At 43.7% G+C, this 23,506-nt stretch overlaps 1 protein-coding gene across 1 annotated transcript in view; it reads right to left on the bottom strand.

Annotated features, from left to right (window-relative positions):
- Positions 1-9,087: 9,087 nt before the first annotated feature.
- The window catches only part of LOC149442086 (protein Atg16l2-like), a 69,251-nt gene continuing 54,832 nt past the window's right edge, over positions 9,088-23,506 (bottom strand). The window contains exons 19-20 of the mRNA XM_089656536.1: positions 20,176-20,277; positions 9,088-10,487 (exon numbers count right to left, since the gene is read on the bottom strand). Of these exons, the coding sequence (XP_089512662.1) occupies positions 10,394-10,487; positions 20,176-20,277 (196 nt within the window). The 3' untranslated portion in view covers positions 9,088-10,393. The remainder of the gene's footprint in view (positions 10,488-20,175; positions 20,278-23,506) is intronic.

Here is a 23,506-nt window from a genome sequence, read left to right as displayed (position 1 = left end):
TTCCCTTCTCCAATCAACTTTTTAATCAAGGTGCGCTGTTCTTCTGAACAATGTCTGGAACGACCCATTTTCCTCAGAATTTCAGAGAGAAATGCACTGTAACCAGCATGTCCAACATTTGCTGCCTTCCTTCCTTAAATAAGGGCAATAATTGCCACCTGTTTACCAAAGAATGAATGACGTCACTAATAGAACTCCACACGGCTATTATTGTGAACACGCCCCTCAATGAGTGATTCAATGACACAGAATCAGCAGCATGCATGTCATGACTGTTGGGTCTGTTGGATTTCTATGACTCTACTACACCTAGTAGGATATTATTTGCCATGTAGAAATATCATTTCCACCAAAAACAGTGATTGATCCGGTTAGTGATGTCTGACTGATATTATTTTCAACACAACTGTATAGTAGAAGTGCAGAAGAGGTGTAGCAGCAGTGTAGTAGTGACATAGCAGCAGTGTAGTATTGTTGTGCTAGAGGTGTAGTGGTGTAGTAAGGGTGTAACAGTGAAGATAAAGTATAGCAGCAGTATAGTAGGGGTGTAGAAGAGGTGTAGTAGTGGTAGCAGCATTGTAGTAGCAGTGAAGTAGTAGGGATGTAGCAGTAGTGTAGTAGCAGTGAAGTAGTAGGGATGTAGCAGTATTGTAGTAGCAGTGAAGTAGTGGTGTAGAAGAGGTATAGAAGCAGTGTAGTAGAGGTTGCAGCATTGTAGTACAGGTGTAGCAGTGATGTAGTAGGGGTGCAGCAGTGATGTAGTAGGGATGTAGCAGCAGTGTAGTAGCAGTGAAGTAGTAGGGATGTAGCAGTGATGAAGTAGGGATGTAGCAGCAGTGTAGTAGCAGTGAAGTAGTAGGGATGTAGCAGTGATGTAGTAGGGATGTAGCAGTGATGTAGTAGGGATGTAGCAGCGATGTAGTAGCAGTGAAGTAGTAGGGATGTAGCAGCAGTGTAGTAGCAGTGAAGTAGTAGGGATGTAGCAGTGATGTAGTAGGGATGTAGCAGTGATGTAGTAGGGATGTAGCAGTGATGTAGTAGGGATGTAGCAGCAGTGTAGTAGCAGTGAAGTAGTAGGGATGTAGCAGTGATGAAGTAGGGATGTAGCAGCAGTGAAGTAGTGGTGTAGAAGAGTTATAGAAGCAGTGTAGTAGAGGTTGCAGCATTGTAGTACAGGTGTAGCAGTGATGTAGCAGTGATGTAGTAGGGATGTAGCAGCAGTGTAGTAGCAGTGATGTAGTAGGGATGTAGCAGTGAAGTAGTAGGGATGTATCAGTGATGATGTAGGAATGTAGCAGCAGTGTAGTAGCAGTGTATTAGTGGTGTAGAAGAGGTATAGAAGCAGTGTAGTAGTGGTAGCAGCATTGTAGTACAGGTGTAGCAGTGATGTAGGGATGTAGTAGCAGTGAAGTAGTGGTGTAGTAGGGATGTAGTAGCAGTGATGTAGTAGGGATGTAGTAGCAGTGAAGTAGTGGTGTAGTAGGGATGTAGTAGCAGTGATGTAGTAGGAATGTAGTAGCAGTGAAGTAGTGGTGTAGTAGGGATGTAGTAGGGAGGTAGTAGCAGTGAAGTAGTAGGGATGTATCAGTGATGATGTAGGAATGCAGCAGCAGTGTAGTAGCAGTGTAGTAGTGGTGTAGAAGAGGTATGGAAGCAGTGTAGTAGTGGTAGCAGCATTGTAGTACAGGTGTAGCAGTGATGTAGTAGGGATGTAGTAGCAGTGAAGTAGTGGTGTAGTAGGGATGTAGTAGCAGTGAAGTAGTGGTGTAGTAGAGGTGTAGCAGTGATGTAGTAGGGATGTAGTAGCAGTGTAGTAGCAGTGAAGTAGTAGGGAAGTAGTAGGGATGTAATAGGGATGTAGTAGAGGTGTAGCAGTGATGTAGTAGCAGTGTAGTAGTGGTGTAGAAGAGGTATAGCAGCAGTGAGTAGAATATACTGTGACATACTGTATATATATATACACATATGCGAGGTTTGTGGGTTCTCCTCAGAGATCATCACCAAATCTTTCCTATTACAGCAGTGTTGTGTTCTGCGCTCCCATCGCACATTTTCCCGCACTTCCTGTCTGTATCACGGCGGAAGTTCTAACATTTTGGATCCGATGCCTCGGAAATAATGCCGACCGACAAAACAAACAAAAACCACAAATCCAACCACATTTCATTCACTTTATTTTGATACTTAAAAAAAAAAGAAAAGTAAAACAGTCGGATCCTGGAGAAAGAGTGAAGAAGGTCCACAGACATTACAATCAGCCAGCAATTGTAAGAGAAACCGTTCTGTAAACTTTAATTTACAAACTTTACAATCCAGAAAAAGAAAAAAAAAAAGATAATTCCGCACACATTTAATAATATTCAGTTCTATAAAAGTGGAAGTAAACATGAGACTCCGCACCACGAGCCGGGTATAAAATCCGGGATATTGGGGGACGGGAGGTCTGTCCGAGGAAGGGTGGGGGGAGGGGCAGCTTCAGGACCCGGAGAATTACAATTAGGCAAATTTGCAATTTAACTCAAATATCTGCATATGGATTTGTCTGATTTACAAAGATGGATGCATTTTAGGAATCCCGGCAATTCAGAAATCTGGGGAATTCTGAAATCCAGAAAATTTGGTATTCTTGGCAATTCAGAAATCCAGAGAAATCCAGGAAATTTGGTATTCTTGGCAATTCAGAAATCTGGAGAAATCAGAAATCCGGAAAAAACTTGGTGATCTTGGGAATTCGGAAATCTGGGGAATTCAGAAATCCGGGAAATCCGGGAAATTTGGAATTCCTGGCAAATCAGAAATCTGAGGAATTTAGAAATCCAGGAAATTTGGTGATCTTGGCAATTCAGAAATCCAGGGAATTCAGAAATCTGGGAAATTTGGTGATCTTGGCAATTCAGAAATCCGGAGAATTCAGAAATCTGGGAAATTTTGCGATCTTGGCAATTCAGAATTCTGGATCTGGGGAATTCAGGCATCTGAAGAATTTAGAAATCTGGGAAATTCAGAGATCTGGGAATTCAAAAATCCAAAGAATTAAGGAACCTGGGGAATTCAGGAATCTTTGTCATTTAAAAATCCAGGATATTCAGGGATCTAGGGAATTCAGAAATCTGGAACATTCAAGGATCTGGGAATACATAAACCTGGGAAATTCAGGGGTTTGATAATTCAGAAATCCAGATAATTCAGGAATCTGGGGAATTCAGAAATCTGGGGAATTAAGGGATCTAGGGAATTCAGAAATCCAGACAATTCAGGAATCTGGGGATTTTTGAAATCTTGGAAATTCAGAAAAATTTTGAAATCTGGGAAACTTGGGGATCTGGTAATTAAAAAAAACCCTGAAATTTAGGGATGTGGGAAATTCAGAGATCTGGGAATACAAAAATCCAAAGAATTAAGGAACCTGGGGCATTCAGGAATCTTGGTCATTTAAAAATCCAGGATATTCAGGGATCTAGGGAATTCAGAAATCTGGAAAATTCAGGGATGTGGGAATACATAAATCTGGGAAATTCAGGGATCTAGGGAATTCAGAAACCTGGGAAATTCAGAGATCTAGGGAATTCAAAAACCTGGGAAATTCAGGGATTTGATCATTCAGAAATCCAGATAATACAGGATTCTGGGGAATTGAAAAATCCAGATAATTCAGGAATCTGGGAAATTCAGAAATCTGGGAAACTCAGGAATCTGATTAAAAAAAACCCAGAATTTTAGGGATCTGGGGAATTTAGAAATCTGGGAAATTAAGAGATCTGGGAATTCAAAAATCCAAAGAATTAAGGAACCTGGGGAATTCAGGAATCTTGGTCATTTAAAAATCCAGGATATTCAGGGATCTAGGGAATTCAGAAATCTGGAAAATTCAGGGATCTGGGAATACATAAACCTGGGAAATTCAGGGATCTGGGAATACATAAACCTGGGAAATTCAAGGATTTGATAATTAAAAAATCCAGATAATTCAGGAATCTGGGGAATTGAAAAATCCAGATAATTTAGGAATCTGAGGATTTGGAAATTCAGAAATCCAGAAAATTTAGGAATCTGGGGAATTAAGAAATCTGGGGAAACTCAGGGATCTGATAATTTAAAAAAGACAGAAATTTAGGAATCTGGGAAATTTGGAGATCTGGCAATACATAAACCTGGGAAATTCAGGGATCTAGGGAATTAAAAAAAACCAGAGAATTAAGGAACCTGGGGAATTGAGGAATCTTGGTCATTTAAAAATCCAGGATATTCAGAGATCTGGGGATTCAGAAATCCAGGATATTCAGGGATCTGGGGATTCAGAAATCTGGGAATTTCAGGGAACTGGAGATTCAGAAATCTGGGAAATTCAGGGATTTGATCATTCAGAAATCCAGATAATTCAGGATTCTGGGGAATTGCAAAATTCAGAAAATTCAGGAATCTGGGGATTTCTGAAATCTTGGGAATTCAGAAATCCAGAAAAATTTAGGAATCTGGGAAACTCTGGGATCTGGTAATAAAAAAAAAAATATAGGAAGCTAGGGAATTCAGAAATCTGGGAAATGAAAGGATCAGAGAATAAAGAAATCTGGGAAATTCAGGGATTTGATCATTCAGAAATCCAGATGAATCAGGAATCTGGGGGAAGTTCGAAATCTTGGAAACTCGGGGATCTGGGAATTCAAAATCCAGAAAATTTAGGGTAGAAATCTAGGAAATTCAGGGATCTAGGTATTCAAAAATCTGGGAATTTCACGGATGTGGAGATTCAGAAGTCTAGGAAATTCAAGAATGTGGAAATTAAAAAAATCTGGGAAATTCAGGGGTCTGGGGAATTCAGGGATCTGGGAAATTCAGGGATCTGGGAAATTCAGGGATCTGGGAAATTCAGGGATCTGGGAAATTCAGGGATCTGGGAAATTCAGGGATCTGGGAAATTCAGGGATCTGGGAAATTCAGGGATCTGGGAAATTCAGGGATCTGGGAAATTCAGGGATCTGGGAAATTTAAAAATCAAAACAATTCATGAAAATGGGGAATTCAGAAATCTTGGGAATTTTTAAAACCAGACAATTCAGGAATCTGGGGAATGCAGAAACCTGGGAAATTCAGAAATCTAGGGAATTAAAAAAAAATGCAAGGAATTCAGAAATCTTGGGAATTTTAAAATCCATAAAACTCAGGAATCTGGGTAATTTAGAAAATCTGAGGATTCAGAAATCCAAAATATGTAGGGATCTGGTGAATTCAGAGATCTGGGAATTTAGAAATACTGAAAATGAACGAACCTGGAGAATTCAAGAATCTCGGTAATTCAGAAATCCAGGAAATGCAAGGATCTGGGGAATTCAGGAATCTGGACAATCTAGGACTCGGCTGGGATACAGAGTAGCATGGTCTGTGCTGGGGGTGATATGGGGGTTGGGGGGGGGGATATCGGTGGTGAATTGTCGGATAGGAATTAATGTCAGGTCTACCGAAGCCCCTCCCCCAATTGTATCCTGAGCCAAGGACATGCCGGTTTGGGGCAAACACTGTACAATGCCGGGCAGATCTTGGGGTTCTTTAAAGGCCAATAAAATTTCTACCAACTTTGGTACATGCAGAGCCCGGGGCCCATTGGTGTCCTCCAATGGGAATGTGCCCTGAGCCTTTAGATAAGACCACCAATGTATTAAAGGAAAAGGTTTCATCCATCTGAAGGAGATAAAGACGCGATAATCTGCTTTTCCTTTCATATAATCAGAATACATTACTAGGATTGCTCTCTCCCGGTGAAAGAAGCTTTCAATGAGATAAAATTGATTTGGGGGGGGAGGGGAGCATTATTTTAAAATATTATATTTGCCTCCATCTGCTGAAAATCCATTACAGGAAGGTTACAATGATCACTGGGGGGGGGGTTCTGGACAGATGGAGCTCGGCATGTCGGCACTCTGGAAAACCTTCCCTTCCGTGTCTCTACTAGTGAACTCCGATACCTAACAGGCCTGACCGATCAATGATGACCACATACGTATCAATCATCTTGTATCAAATCAATGTTATCGTTTGTCATCGCAAAATTTATTTTCCTGGATAGAGCGGGAGGCTTACAACTAGAAATCCCTCATTGATTTGGCCACAAAATGATTACTTACTTCTGCAAAATGTTTCCAAAATTTTAAAAAATTTTGCAAAATTGATTTGGACACCAAATGACCAATTGCGTCTTCTGCAAAAATTTTCCAAAATTTTAAAATTTTTAGCAAAATTGATTTGGCCACAAAATGACCAATTACCTCTTCTGCTAAATTTTCCAAAATTTTAAAATTGTTAGCAAAATTGATTTGGCCACTAAATGACTAATTACAACTTCTGCAAAATTATTCCAAAAATTAAAAAAAAATTTTTTAGCCAAATTGATTTGGCCACCAAATGACCAATTTTGTCTTCTGCAAAAGTTTTCCAAAAAAATGTTTACATTTTTAGCCAAATTGATTTGGACACCAAATGACCAATTACGTCTTTTGCTAAAAATCCTTTTATCATTTCGCTGGCAATACACACGTTGATTTTTCCCAGTGATTATTTTACTGATTAGAACAATAGATATGTACCGGCAAATACACCCCCCCCCCCCAGCCACCCAAGCAAACTCATCTCAATATTAAGAAAACAAAAATTTGGACAATATTTAGAAATAAATGTCATCAAAGCAGCTAAAAATTTAGATTTGGTCAAAATTTTGCAGACAAAATTGGTCATTTGGTGGCCAAATCAATTTTGCTAAAAATTTTGTCAAAATTTTGCAAAGACAAAATTGGTCATTTGGTGGTTAAGTCAGTTTTGCGAAAAAAATTTTTTTTTAAAATTGCAGAACTGATTTGGCCATCAAATGACCAATTACGTCTTCTGCAAATTTTTTCTGAAATTCCAACATTTTTAGCAAAATTGATTTGGCCACCCAAGATGATAAAAATTTAGATTTGATCAAACTTTTGCAGAAGACGAATTTCGTCTTCTGCTAAATTTTTCCCAAATGTTTAGCAAAATTGATTTTGCCACCAAATGACCAATTTCGTCTTCTGCAAAATTTTGACCAAATGTAAAATTTTTTAGCAACCAAATAGCCAATTACGTGTTCTGCAAATTTTTTCCAAAATTTTTAAATTTTTTAGCAAAATTGATTTGGCCACCAAATGACCAATTACGTCTTTTGCTAAACAATGTTAAAATTATGGAAAAATTTAGCAGAATTGATTTGGCCACCTAATGACCAATTACATCTTCTGCAAATTTTTTCCAAAAATGTTAATTTTTTTTAGCAAAATTGATCTGGCCACCAAATGACCAATTACGTCTTCTGCTAAATTTTTCCAAAATTTTAACATTTTTAGCAAAATTGATTTGGCTGCCAAATGACCAATTATGTCTTTTGGTGGCCAAATTAATTTTGCTAAAAATGTTAAAATTTTGGAAAAATTTAGCAAAATTGATTTGGTCAAATGAACAATTTCGTCTTCTGGAAATTTTTTCCTAAATTTTTTAGCAAAATTGATTTGGCCACCAAATGACCAATTTCATCTTCTGCTAAATTTTGACCAAATCTAAATTTTTAGCTTCTTTGGTGACATTTGTACAAATTTTTGTTTTCTTAATATTGACATGAGTTTTCTTGGGTGGCTGGGGGGGGTGTATTTGTCGGTACATCTATTGATCCAATCGGTAAAAGAATCGCTGGGGAAATCAACGTGTGTATTGCCAGCGAAATGATAAAAGGATGATTAATCGGTCGTAGACTTTTCCACTTAATATTTGAATGGAACCAATCTTCTGAGGCAACACGGAAAAAATTTCAATTTGGGGGTCTACGATTACACTTTTTATCAGGACTGATCAGAAACTGATCGCTTATTGATCAGCACGACTTGCTAATGCGATCAATTGTAGCAATGTCCTCATTCAGCCTATAATGGCTGCTTGGCAAATGGAAATACGATGATGAATATTCCAAGCCCGGCATTCTAATGGAATATATCAAGCCCGGCATTCTAATGGAAAATTTGTGATTGGTGTTGGTTGCAGGGCCGGGACGTGGAAAATACACAACGGCAACAATAACGTCTTACACTTCGGCTACTGGGTTGAAAAAAAACGGAAGGTCGTAGATAACTAAAAGTTCAGTTTTTAGGTGGTTTTCCAATAAAAGTTGAAATGTAACCATTGCTCTTGCCCACAACACAAGTGAGGATACTATCAGTTGCTTACAACGGAGCTGCACAAGTGGAAGGACCTCCAGGTCCCCAATCACAGCGAGAAGATGCAATGGGCACATTTTAGTTGGAAAACCTCTAGAAGTTTAAAGTGCAAACACAGCAAAGTCAACCAGTCAGTCTTCATCCTACAAATGTAACAGTCCAAGAGGAGTCTTCGGAAAATGGAAACAAATTCTACAATTTTTGATATCTCGGGAACTACATCTCTGCATAAGGCCATCTTCATCACATAAAACCCTCCACACCACATAAGACCATCCTCACCACTTAAAACCCTCCACACCACATAAGACCATCCTCACCACTTAAAACCCTTCTCACCACGTAAGACCATTCTCTCTACGTAAGACCCTCCTCACCACGTAAGACCCTCCTCTACGTAAGACCATCCTCACCACGTAAGACCATTCTCTCTACCTAAGACCCTCCTCACCACGTAAGACCATTCTCTCTACGTCAGACCCTGCTCACCACGTCAGACCCTCCTCACCACGTCAGACCATTCTCTCTACGCAAGACCCTCCTCACCACGCAAGAACCTCCTCACCACGCAAGACCCTCCTCACCACGCAAGACCCTCCTTACCACGTAAGACCATTTTCTCTACGCAAGACCCTCCTCACCACGCAAGACCCTCCTCACCACGTAAGACCCTCCTCACCACGTAAGACCCTCCTCACCACTTAAGGCCCTCCTCACCACTTAAGGCCCTCCTCACCACTTAAGGCCCTCCTCACCACTTAAGGCCCTCCCCACCACTTAAGGCCCTCCCCACCACTTAAGGCCCTCCCCACCACTTAAGGCCCTCCCCACCACTTAAGGCCCTCCCCACCACTTAAGGCCCTCCCCACCACTTAAGGCCCTGCTCACTACATACCCATCCTGATGACAAAGTCCAACACGTACGGCAGGAAGGTATATGGGGAGACACAAGAAATGGGGAAAATTGTAACAGGAAGGAAGAGATGGTTGCAGGAAATTGTGTACTCAAAATCTGGACATTTTGGAAAATTCATTTCACATGGAACATGGGTGGCATAAGGAAATCTGTCCCATAAAGAGGACATTGGAAAAATCAATTTTCATTATAACGGTTGGCTCAGGAAAGCATGGAAAGGAAATTGTAGCTACAGGGATCGGTGGTTGACCTAAAAGCATGAGGGACAAGAAGTTTTAGTTTCACACAGAACTGCTTAGCCTAAGAACAAGGGGCACAAGAAGATTTCTGCAAGGGTTGACCTGAATTCACAAGGCTCAGGGCAGATATCAGTCCATAAAAAGTTCAATAAAACAATGTGTGACCTAGAAGTCAGATGACCAATATATTGAGACACAAGTTGAACTGGGATGTTAATCTAATGGAACTAGGAGTTCACCTTCGAGAAGGCATTTTCATGAAACACTGGTTGACTTGATGACCCATTGAACTGAAAATTATTGTAGAACCATGGAAGCACGAGAAGGTGATTCAAGTGGTTCAACCCAACAGTGGCTGAGCAGGGAACACGGACAAATGAAGGTTCTTATTGGCACAATAGTTGACTTGTAAGCATGATGCATTGTTAGATATCGCCTATAAAACACTGCTTGACCTTGAAGTCTAAAGACGAGGAATTCATGGATCCCTGTCAATGAACTGCTTGAGGCATGTTAACATCGTGTTTCCACAAGGTATGGTTTCCTTAACCTCAAGAAGCTCTCGTAGGTCCCGTTTATCACAGGTGAGGTTATTATTACTCTTCTTTGAAGCGGTGATTAACTGAAACAGTCATAAAGTGCCAGAAAAGTCATGATCTGCTGTAGGACCAGGGTTGGCAAACACCGCACAACTCTTTGGTTCGTCTCAGAGAACAAGACACAGAACAATGGAGTTTCATGGACCATTTCTTGAGAAACCTGGAATGGAACATCAGTTGGCCTAGAAGCACGAGGCAGAGGGAGTTGTATAGACCTTGGGGCCCAGAATGTTATGATTCCAAATAACATTGGAAGACAGTGTAAGGTTGCTCCATTGAAGTTCTACTGCATTTGGCACAGCAGAGTAGGTAGGTAGTTTTGTTAATTGTGGTGTTTGCAGTTCTTATAAATGAAGAATGAATTATGTCAGTATTTTTTTTTTCCTTTTGGGTGTAGTGTAGAGGAAAAACAGAAGAGGCTCAGTATTCACTCCAGAGAACGGCTTTCTTCCCTCGGTCCACACTGACCACATATTCCCCAGAAAGTGACCAGGCCACGGCATTGACGGAAGCACTGTGGAGAAAGAAACAAAAACGTGAGATTCAAACAAAACAATCTCTTATAAGGATCTTCTGAGAACCTACAAACGTGAGCTGCCCTCTCCTTCCCTCCTCTACTTTCCCTCCTCTACTGCTTCTCTTTCCTATACCCAAACTTCTCTCCTTCTCCTCGATTTTTCTTCTTAACGTATTACTCTGGTCAGTTTACTAAAGACTTACACCATTTATGGAAAGTTTTTTCCCAGGGTTACCTTATCAAAAAATGCATTGGTTGTATACAATGTGTCTATTGATATTAATATTATGATGCATGGCCAGAGGTATGTGGATACCCCTCTATACTAATGAAAATGTTGCAGCATGCAAAGACATTTACGGGAACCGTAAGCCTCTTCTGGTAACAATTTTGGGAAATTCCAGCATGGCTGTGCTCCTGTGTACAAAACCAGCTTCATAAAGACATGGTTTGACCAGTTTGATGTGGAAGAACTTGAGTTTCCTGCACAGAGCCCTGACCTCAACTCTACTAAACACCTTTAAGATGAACTGGAACACCAGTTGTGAGCCAGGTCTTCTCCTACAACATCAGTACCTGACCTCAAATGCTCTTTTAGACAACAAAGGCCTTCCATTAGCTACCAACCTTGTGGAAAGAGTCTTGGGAATATCATTTTCTGTTCCTGCATGACTGTACCCGTGTACAAAACCAGCTTCATAAAGACATGGTTTTACCAGTTTGATGTGGAAGAACTTGAGTTTCCTACACAGAACCCTGACCTCAACCCTACTGAACATCTTTAGGATGAACTGGAGCACCAGTTGTGAAACAGGTCTTCTCCTTCAGCATCAGTACCTGACCACAAAATACTCCTTTAAAAGACAAAGGCCTTCCCTTAGCTACCAACCTTGTGGCAACAGTCTTGGGAATGTCCTTTGCTGTTCCCACTTGATTGTGCCCCTGTGTACAAAGCTAGCTCCATAAAGACATGGTATGACCAGTTTGAGGTAGAAGAACTTGAGTTTCCTACACACAGCTTTGGCCTCAACCCTACAGAACACCACTGGAATGAACTGGAATGTCACTTGTGAGCCAGGTCTTCTCATTCAACATCAGTACCTGACCTCACAAATGCTCTTTTGGATGACAAGGGTTCTAGCCTTCCCTCACACTACCAACCTTGTGGCAATAGTCTTGGGAATGTCCTTTTCTGCTCCAGCATGAGTACGTTCCTATATACAAAACCATCTCCAAAAAGACATGGTTCGACCAGTTTGTTGTAGAGGAACTCAAGTGTCCTGCACACAGTCCTGACCTCAACCCAATAAAAAAACCCGTCAAGATGAATTGGAACACCAGTTGTGAGCCAGGTCTTCTCATTGAATGTCAGTACCTGACCTCAAAATGCTCTTGTGAATGACAAGTGTTCTAGTCTTCCCCCCAACAGTGTTAATCTCTTTTTCTGTTTCATCTCAACTGTGTCCGTGTGTGTAAATCCAGCTACTTAAAGACAAGATCTTACCAGTTTGGTGTGAAGGAACTTACACCATTTGCAGCCTACACAGAGCCCTGACCTCAACTCTACTGAACACCTTTGGGATGAATTGGAAAGTAAATTCTGAGACAGGTCTTTTCATCCAACGTATCTGACTTCACAAATCAGCACAGACTGCCCCAGACACCTCCAAGAAGTTCAACCAAATTCCTTGGATCTGGCCTCAACCTTATTGAACCAATGAGGATACAGCAGAACCAATAGGGCTGTTCTTAAAAAAATATAACGCCCACAATGTTTGTGTACCACAGAATGAGGACACAAGGACTCTTAGTGGTTTAATTATACAGTAACAATTAAAAATAATAAGTATTTAATAAGGTTTTTTAATTAAAAATCTAATTTCCAAAAGCTCTGCCTATTTACAAAGCCATGGACAACTTCCCTGGATGTTCTCACCACAATCGTAGAAAATGTTAGCAAATAGATTTTAACCAAAACCTTGACTCTTGATTAAGATTACTTTTTCCTGGTTTCCATTTATATGACTAGGATTAGGCTACTGCTGCGGCAGAGAAGGAAGTCAGAAACCTTCTACAAAGAATGAGGGACCATTTCCGGTAATGCACATAACATCTGTTGCTGTGCCAGAAGAGTAGTCAGGACAATCTGGGTCGGTAAAAGGCCAGATAGCAGAAAAGTGGTCAGGACAATCCAGGTCTGCAATAGGCAAGACCACAGAAGAGTGCTCAGGACAACCCGGGTCAGCAACAGGAAAGGCAGCACAAGAACAGTCAGAACAATTCAGGTCCTCAACAGGCAAGATAGCAGAAGAGTGGTAAGGACAGTCTGAGGTAGCAACAGGCATTCTAACAGAAGAGTGATCAGAACATTCCAGGTCAGCAACAGGTAAGACAGCAGAAGAGTGATCAGAACGTTCCTGGTCAGCAACAGGCATTCCAGCAGAAAAGTGATCAAAACGTTCCAGGTCAGCAACAGGCATTCTAGCAGAAGAGTGATCAGAACGTTCCAGGTCAGCAACAGGCATTCCAGCAGAAAAGTGATCAGAACGTTCCAGGTCAGCAACAGGCATTCAAGCAGAAGAGTGATCAGAACGTTCTAGGTCAGCAACAGGCATTCCAGCAGAAGAGTGATCAGAACATTCCAGGTCAGCAACATGCATTCCAGCAGAAGAATGATCAGAACATTCCTGGTCAGCAACAGGCAAGACAGCAGAAGAGTGAACAGAACATTCCAGGTCAGCAACAGGCAAGACAGCAGAAGAGTGATCAGAACATTCCAGGTCTGCAACAGGCAAATCAGCAGAAGAGTGATCAGAACATTCCAGATCAACAGCAGGCAAATCAGCAGAAGAGTGATCAGAACATTCCAGGTCTGCAACAGGCAAGTCAGCAGAAGAGTGATCAGAACTTTTCAGGTCAGCAACAGGCAAGACTACAGAAGAGTGATCAGAACTTTTCAGGTCTGCAACAGGCAAGACAGCAGAAGAGTGATCAGAACATTCCAGGTCAGCAACAGGCAAGACAGCAGAAGAGTGATCAGAACATTCCAGGTCAGCAACAGGCAAGACTGCAGAAGAGTGATCAGAACATTCCAGGTCAGCAACAGGCAAGACAGTAGAGGAGTGATCAGAACATTCCAGGTCAACAGCAGGCAAGACAGCAGAAGAATTGTCAGGTTCAAGTAGGAGTCCTGGGGAAGGTGGCAGGCAAGACAGTAGTCAGGTCAAGAAGACACAGCACGTCCAGAGCTGAGACTTCAATACTCCTCTCCATCAAAGGACACACCCAGAGTCATTTCAGGGAGCCCTGACACAAATTCTGCGAGCACCAATGGAAGACCTGGGAAGGATTCTGCAAGTGCCAATAAGAGATTCTGGAAGTCCTGGCAGAAGTCCTGGTGGACCTGGAGATACAACACCCCTATTATGCATGTCACCATCTCAAACTATTAGAGAATCATCTCACTGGTGGCTCTGACCACCCCCTCCTCCAGAGTGCTCCCTTCTGCAGGGCGGAATGACAACTCAGGGGGCCCCTGGGCAATAGGGGATGATGGGGCCCCTGTGTCCTTGCCCAAACTCAAAAAAGCCTATGAAAAAGGTACCAGGGGCATCTCATGGGGCCCCCTACTGACCCCGGGGCAGTGCCCGAGTTTCCAAATGGTCAGTCCGTCCCTGCCCTCCTGTAAACTGGTCACAAAGCCAACCCGTCCCACCAAAACTGAGATATACGCCCCCCCCCCCCACCTTTTTGATATTTCTTTAATACTTTTTCTATGGATCATGTCTGATTAGGGCATTTCCAATAAGGAAACAGGACAAAGAAGCACAAATATCAAGCTGGAGCATCATAAAGAACAAATGTCGTAGCGCCCTCTGCTGGGGATAATGGGTCAGTTAGAGATTTTGATGGCAAAATGTAGAACAAGCCATATGGAAGAGGTCTGGCTGACAACGCACGGGTATATCTCATCTAGGCTGGATAATGGCCCCAATGAGAGTTCAAAAACTTTACCCAAAGGCATTTTTCTTTGCATATAGAATATTTAAACTTGGTGGCCATCTTCCAGATACCTCTTTGTTATCACATACAGAAACGTAATCACTTGGTCACAGTTAACACACAAGGCATTCAGACATGGTGAAGACATTCGGTTACTACTCAACCGAACATTACAATAAAAAGGAAGTGAGATCCAAGCAGCTTTGACTGAGGCATGATTGTCAGGGCAAACATGGTGGTTGCAGAATCTCGGGGGGTTAGTACACACTACAGACTGCAGAACAGTTGTGGTCAATCTAACTGACATTGAGGGCCTCATATGCGGTCCATGACTTCACTGAAGAGCTGTACATAATAACTGGAGGAATGGTATAGGAGTTGTCGGAGACTCGAGACGTGATACTAGAACAGTTGGACACTGGAGATATGATATAAGGGATGTTGAAGACTCGAGACATGATAGAAGACATGTTGGAGACTGGAGATATGACAGAACAGTTGTTAGTGATGGGGACATGATATACGAATTGTTGGTGACGGAGGACATGATATCCGAGGGTTGTTTTTATACTGGGGATGTATTGGAGTGTTTGGAGGCTGGAGACATAATATAAAAGATATTTGGGACTGAGGACGTGGTATGAGATGTTGGAGACTGAGGACGTGGTATGAGATGTTGGAGACTGAGGACGTGGTATGAGATGTTGGAGACTGAGGACGTGGTATGAGATGTTGGAGACTGAGGACGTGGTATGAGATGTTGGAGACTGAGGACGTGGTATGAGATGTTGGAGACTGAGGACGTGGTATGAGATGTTGGAGACTGAGGACGTGGTATGAGATGTTGGAGACGGAGGACGTGGTATGAGATGTTGGAGACTGGGGACGTGATATGAGATGTTGGAGACTGGGGACGTGATATGAGATGTTGGAGACTGGGGACGTGATATGAGATGTTGGAGACTGGGGACGTGATATGAGATGTTGGAGACTGAGGACGTGATATGAGATGTTGCAGACTGAGGACGTGATATGAGATGTTGCAGACTGAGGACGTGATATGAGATGTTGCAGACTGAGGACGTGATATGAGATGTTGCAGACTGAGGACGTGATATGAGATGTTGCAGACTGAGGACATGATATGAGATGTTGGAGACTGAGGACGTGATATGAGATGTTGGAGACTGAGGACGTGATATGAGATGTTGCAGACTGAGGACGTGATATGAGATGTTGGAGACTGAGGACATGATATAAGAGTCGTTGGAGACCGAGGACATGATATAAGAGTCGTTGGAGACCGAGGACATGATATAAGAGTTGTTGGAGACCGAGGACATGATATAAGAGTTGTTGGAGACCGAGGACGTGATATGAGATGTTGGAGACCGAGGACATGATATGAGATGTTGGAGACCGAGGACATGATATGAGATGTTGGAGACCGAGGACATGATATGAGATGTTGGAGACTGAGGACATGATATGAGATGTTGGAGACTGAGGACATGATATGAGATGTTGGAGACTGAGGACATGATATGAGATGTTGGAGACTGGGGACGTGATATGAGATGTTGGAGACTGGGGACGTGATATGAGATGTTGGAGACTGGGGACGTGATATGAGATGTTGGAGACTGAGGACATGATATGAGATGTTGGAAACTGAGGACATGATATGAGATGTTGGAGACTATGGGTATGATATAGGGGTTGTTGGAGGCTGGATATGTGATATAGAAGTTGCTGGAGACTGGGGACATGGTTCAAGAGACAGTCAGAGACTGGAGACACGTTACACAGACTGCTAGACATCACTGCTATTTCACCCCCTCTACAAACCAATACTCCCACATCTGTGCCCCCTACCCACCCTTTAAATTTTATTTATGACCAATTTGATACAAAATCGATTATAAAAACATAAAAATGAGAAAAATAGGATAAACTGGACAGAAAAAATTAAGCAAATCATTTATGATGTTACTAACCCAGATGTCACTAACATGTGTTTTCTGTTCAAAGAAGAATTCATCCCTTCAATCCTGCTGTGAGGGTGGCTACCTTATGCCCCATGGTCTCCCTGTAGGACTAGCGCAGCCTCCCTCCTAGGTGCATTCTATATGGGACTACATAGAAGGATCTGACGCCGTGAGCTCCGGCACATCAAACCGTCTAAAATTACATCAGCAAGTTGACAATCTGACAGCCCCGCCCACACAGTGGTTGACGATTACGCTGCTATCTGTAGGAGGTTCCAACGCATATAATGAAAAACGTCATGCATGCATGCGCATTACGTAACGCTTGAGTAAGAACTTAAGTCAGAAGCACACAGACTAGTGTCAGCAGGGCCCCCCCAAAGGCTAAACCAGTGTTTCTCAACATTTTCTCAATCATGGCACCCTTTAAAATTATGGACAGCCCCGAGGCACCCTTTAAAATTACGGACAGTCTCGAGGCACCCCATTTTAGAAAGGGCACCCCATTCTACAATGTGAAAACCTATTCTAATAGTTTTATATAACGCAGCACCATCCACACATGTAGGACAACCAACATTGGAGGGGATTTATTCTTCCAAAAAAAAAAAAAAAACACTTTTGCACACTGGTACTGACTAGTATTCCAGTGTTTCTCCTCTCCCTCAGTTTTTCTCCATCACTGAGCTAATGTGACCCCAGCACTGATGGAGAGGGGCGGGGGAGGGTCAAACTAGGATGATGTGCAGGAAGTGGACATCCTCCTTATCAGCTAATGATGTTATTAGTTGTCAAGATGCCGGCGACTAGAAGGTCGTAATGGTGCACGATGGAAACCGGTGGCTTTTTGTAACTAAAAGGCAGGCTTGTTCCACCCGCTGGCTTGTATACAAGTTTTGGTCAATTTTTAGACATTTTGCCAAGGCACCTCTGACGAAACCTCAAGGCACCCCTGAAGAAACCTCAAGGCACCCCTGAAGAAACCTCAAGGCACCTCTGACGAAACCTCAAGGCACCCCTGACAAAACCTCAAGGCACCTCTGAAGAAACCTCAAGGCAGCCCTGAAGAAACCTCAAGGCAGCCCTGAAGAAACCTCAAGGCACCCCTGAAGAAACCTCAAGGCACCCCTGAAGAAACCTCAAGGCACCCCTGAAGAAACCTCAAGGCACCCCTGAAGAAACCTCAAGGCACCCCTGAAGAAACCTTAAGCCACCCCAGAGTGCCTGGGCACCCTGGTTGAGAAAGGCTGGGCTAAACAATAAGTGCCAAGGTTGGGCACCAGAGTTGCAGAAAATGGGGCGAAAACAAAACCCATCCAGCAGATGGCAGACATCTGGTGACAACACTTGTTAATGAGAAGGGTCAGGGGAGCATGGACTAGTTTGGGCTGAAAGGAAGTCTACAGCTGCACTGATTACCGCTCTTTACAGCAGTGCAAAAGGACATTTCTGAACATGCAACATGGAGAACCTTCTAGAACACGGGTGTCAAACTGCCGGCCCTCCAGCTGTTGCCAAACTACAAGTCCCATGAGGCATTGCAAGATTGATAGTTACAAGCATGACTCCCAAAGGCAGAGCCATGATGGGACTTATAGTTTTGCAACAGCTGGAGGGCCGCCAGTTTGACACCCGTGTTCTAGAGCAACCTTTCTCAACCAGGGTTCAGTGGAACCCTAGGGTTTCTCTAGAGGTTGCCATGGGTTCCTTGAGCAAGGTGCAACTCCTACCTCTCAGCCAAAAAAAAGATCAGTGGTGTCACTGGTTACTTTTCTATCTGTAAGGGGGGATTATTCCCAATGACCAAAAAAGTAAGGGACATTCTTCCCACCGACCATCAAGGTAGTGCACTGTGAGCCGTAGATTTAGTGATTATTAATAGGGGTTCCCTAAGTCTGGAAAGGTATTTCAAGGGTTCCTCCATGTTAAAAAGGTTGAGAAAGGCACTTTTAGAGGAAGGACTACAGCAGCAGAAGACCAGCCGGGGTCCCTCGTGTCAGCTAAACGCAGGAAATAATTAGAATTGTCTTTTCAGGCGACGCTCAGAACTGGCCGGGCTTTCAACCTTTGTGAGTTTCCTGCTCAAGGCCACTAAATGGAGTCTGGTGATGGAAGCATTGACATTTCAGTGACCTCCATTCTTCTGCCTTAAAGAGAAAGTGTGAGGAAACCAAGTTTGCAATTCATGGGGTGGACGGGCAATAGGGGATCATGGGGCCCCTGTGTCCTCACCCACACTCAAACCACACCCCAAAAAGTCTATGAAAGGTACTAGGGGCATCTCATGGGGCCCCCTACTGACACTGACCCTGGGCCTTAGTCTGTAGGGTTCAATATTGAGTTGGCCCTGCCCTTTGCAGCTATAACAGCTTCAACTCTTCTGGGAAGGCCGTCCACAAGGTTTAGGAGGGTGTCTATGGGAAGGTTGGACCATTCTTCCAGAAGCACATTTGTCAGGTCAGGCACTGATGTCGGGGGAGGAGGCCTGGCTCGCAGTCTCCGCTATAATTCATCCCAAAGGTGTTCTATGGGGTTGAGGTCAGGACTCTGTGCAGGACAGTCAAGTTCCTCCACCCCAAACTGGCTCCTCCATGTCTTTATGGACCTTGCTTTGTGCACTGGTGCACAGTCATGTTGGAACAGGAAGGGGCCATCCCCAAACTCTTCCCACAAAGTTGGGAGCATAAAATTGTCGCCTTATGAGTTCCCTTCACTGGAACTAGGGGGCCAAGCCCAACCTCTGAAAAACAACCCCACACCATAATCCCCCCTCCACCAAACTTTACACTTGGCACAATGCAGTCAGGCAAGTACCGTTCTCCTGGCCACCGCCAAACCCAGACACATCCATCGGATTGCCAGACAGAGAAGTGTGATTGGTCACTCCAGAGAACACATCTACACTGCTCTAGAGTCCAGTGGCGGCGTACTTTACACCACGGCATCCCACTCTTTGCATTGCACTTGGTGATGGAAGGCTTGGATGCAGCTGCTCGGCCATGGAAACCCATTCCATGAAGCTCTCTACGCACTGTTGTTGGGCTCATCTGAAGGCCACATCAAGTTTGGAGATCTTTAGCTATTGACTCTGCAGACAGTTGGCGACTTCTGCGCACTGTGCGCTTCAGCATGTGCTGACCCCGCCCTGTCATGTGACGTGGCCTACCACTTGGTGGCTGAGTTGCTGTTGTTCCCAGTTGCTTCCACTTTGTTATAATCCCACTAACAGTTGAGCGTGGAATATTTAGTAGCCAGGAAATGTCACGGATGGACTTATTGCTCAGGTGGCCACCTATCACGGGACCACGCTTGGAGTCACTGAGCTCCTGAGAGCGACCCATTCTTTCACCAATGTTTGTAGAAGCCGTCTGCATGCCTAGGGGCTTGATTGTATCCACCTGTGTCCATGGAGGGGATTGGAACACCTGAATCACATGATTGGGAGGGGATTGGAACACCTGAATCACATGATTGGGAGGGGATTGGAACACCTGAATCACATGATTGGGAGGGGATTGGAACACCTGAATCACATGATTGGGAGGGGATTGGAACACCTGAGTCACATGATTGGGAGGGCAGGGCCAATACTTCTGGCAATATAGTGTGGTGCTAATCACCAATGGCCCCAAATTTGGGCAGACGGGTGATCAGGTCTCTTCTAGTCACTTTAGCAGAATGACTCTTTCTCCTACCTGTGTTCTCCATTCAGGCTCCTCTCCAGCATGCCCGTCTGGGTGTTCCAGATGAAGATGGTCCCGTCAAAGGATCCTGCCATGGCGTAACTGGAGTCCGGGCTGCACATAAAGGAAGAATGATGAAACCTTTCCTTACTAATGGACAGCTCCCAATGAGCTCAACACACAATCACAGAAAGTGCTTTACTTACAAAAATAAAAAAAAAAGTGCAAATGTGATTCCCCCTCCCCCCCCTTTGCCATTGTGCAGGCACTTATACTGCAAGCCTGATTAACACTTTCAGCTGGTGTGTAGCATTTCAATCTGAAGATGAAATTGAAAGGAATATATAAACATCCGTTTACAATGAATACATTGAAAAAAAATACAACAGAACAGCAATAAAGCCCAAATCCAATCTTCGGGCTCCCAAACGACCCCAATCCCTCCTGGAAACGCCCCAAATGTATTTTATTGTTTAAATTTATTTATACTTATCCTTACATTTTCCCAAACTCATCAGGTCGGTCATGTGACGGGCTGGGGTCCCTTCCTCTCCCGGCGGTGGGCAGTCTTCGTAGATGCAGAGGCGCGATTACGTAACGAAAGCCATGAAGATGCCAACGCATTTTGGTATGATTAAGGCCTGAATGGCCGAAACACGTTGAATTTTTATGGGTTGAAGGACCTCCAGTGGTATCTTTTTGCTGACATACACCTATGTGCCGGCTTTTCTTCGTGGATCTGGGTTGAAGGACCCCCAGTGATATCTTTTGCTGACATACGCCTATGTCCCGGCTTTTCTTCATGGATCTGGGTTGAAGGACCCCCAGTGATATCTCTTGGCTGACATACATCTATGTGTTGGCTTTTCATCATGGATCTGGGTTGAAGGACCCCCAGTGATATCTTTTTGCTGACATACGCCTATGTGCCGGCTTTTCTTCGTGGATCTGGGTTGAAGGACCCCCAGTGGTATCTTTTTGCTGACATACGCCTATGTTCTGGCTTTTCTTCATGGATCTGGGTTGAAGGACACCCAATGATATCTTTTTGCGGACATACGCCTATGTGTTGGCTTTTCCTCAGGGATCTGGGTTGATGGACCTCCAGTGATATCTCTTGGCTGACATACATCTATGTGTTGGCTTTTCTTCATGGATCTGGGTTGATGGACCTCCAGTGATATCTCTTGGCTGACATACATCTATGTGTTGGCTTTTCTTCATGGATCTGGGTTGAAGGACCCTCCAGTGATATCTCTTGGCTGACATACGTCTATGTGTTGGCTTTTCTTCATGGATCTGGGTTGATGGACCTCCAGTGATATCTTTGTGCTGACATACGTCTATGTGCCGGCTTTTCTTCGTGGATCTGGGTTGAAGGACCCCCAGTGATATCTCTTAGATGACATACATCTATGTGTTGGCTTTTCTTCATGGTTCTGGGTTGAAGGAACCCCCAGTGATATCTTTTTGATGACATACGCCTAGGTGCCGGATTTTCTTCATGGATCTGGGTTGACGGACCCCCAGTGGTATCTTTTTGCGGACATACGCCTATGTGCTGGATTTTCTTCATGGATCTGGGTTGAAGGACCCCCCAGTGATTTCTTTTTGCTGACATACATCTATGTATTCGAGCAGGGCCCTTGAACCCCTCGTGTATTGTATTGTTACTGTCTTGTCTCATGTTCTGTCCCCCCTGCCATGAAGATGCTAACGCATTTTGGTATGATTAAGGCCTGAATGGCCGAAACACAATGAATCTTTATGGGTTGTAGGACCTCCAGTGATATCTTTTTGCTGACATACATCTATGTGTTGGATTTTCTTCATGGATCTGGGTTGAAGGACCTCCAGTGATATCTTTTTACTGACATACGTCTATATGCCGGATTTTCTTCACAGATCTGGGTTGAAGGACCCCCAGTGATACCTTTTTGCTGACATACATCTATGTGCCGGATTTTCTTCAAGGATCTGGGTTGAAGGACCCCCAGTGATATCTTTTTGCGGACATACGCCTATGTGGCAGATTTTCTTCACAGATCTGGGTTGAAGGACCTCCAGTGATATCTTTTTGCTGACATACATCTATGTGTTGGCGTTTCTTCGTGGATCTGGGTTGAAGGACCCCCAGTGATATCTTTTTGCTGACATACGCCTATGTGTTGGCTTTTCCTCATGGATTTGGGATGAAGGACCCCCAGTTATATCTTTTTGCTGACATACGCCTATGTGCCGGATTTTCTTCGTGGATCTGGGTTGAAGGACCCCCAGTGATATCTCTTGGCTGACATACGCCTAGGTGCCGGCTTTTCTTCATGGATTGGGTTGAAGGACCCCCAGTGATATCTCTTAGTTGACATACGCCTAGGTGCCGGCTTTTCTTCGTGGATCTGGGTTGAAGGACCCCCAGTGGTATCTTTTTGCTGACATACGCCTAGGTGCCGGCTTTTCTTCATGGATCTGGGTTGAAGGACCCCCAATTATATCTTTTTGCTGACATACATCTATGTGTCGGATTTTCTTCGTGGATCTGGGTTGAAGGAACCCCAGTGATATCTTTTTGATGACATACACCTATGTGCTGGCTTTTCTTCATGGATCTGGGTTGAAGAACCTCCAGTGATATCTTTTTGCTGACATACGCCTATGTGCCGGCTTTTCTTCGTGGATCTGGGTTGAAGGACCCCCAGTGATATTTTTTGCTGACATACACCTAGGTGCCGGCTTTTCTTCATGGATCTGGGTTGAAGAACCTCCAGTGATATCTTTTTGCTGACATACGCCTATGTGCCGGCTTTTCTTCGTGGATCTGGGTTGAAGGACCCCCAGTGATATTTTTTGCTGACATACACCTAGGTGCCGGCTTTTCTTCGTGGATCTGGGTTGAAGGACCCCCAGTGATATTTTTTGCCGACATACACCTAGATGCCGGCTTTTCTTCATGGATCTGGGTTGAAGGACCCCCAGTGATATCTTTTTGCTGACATACGCCTATGTGCCGGCTTTTCTTCATGGATCTGGGTTGAAGGACCCCCAGTGGTATCTTTTTGCGGACATACGTCTAGGTGCCGGATTTTCTTCATGGATCTGGGTTGAAGGACCCCCAGTTATATCTTTTTGCGGACATACGCCTATGTGTCGGCTTTTCTTCATGGATCTGGGTTGGACCCCCAGTGATATCTTTTTGCTGACATACGCCTACGTGTTGGCTTTTCTTTGTGGATCTGGGCTGAAGGACCCCCAGTGATATCTTTTTGCTGACATACGCCTACGTGTTGGCTTTTCTTTGTGGATCTGGGCTGAAGGACCTCCAGTGATATCTTTTTGCTGACATACG

The sequence above is a fragment of the Staurois parvus genome, unplaced genomic scaffold, assembly GCF_062004578.1.
Source record: "Staurois parvus isolate SC_StPar_1 unplaced genomic scaffold, SC_StPar_1.0 ptg000913l, whole genome shotgun sequence".
Classification (NCBI taxonomy): domain Eukaryota; kingdom Metazoa; phylum Chordata; class Amphibia; order Anura; family Ranidae; genus Staurois; species Staurois parvus.
The sequence above is the reverse complement of the archived record's forward strand: the minus strand, read 5'-3'. Positions and strand labels throughout refer to the sequence as shown.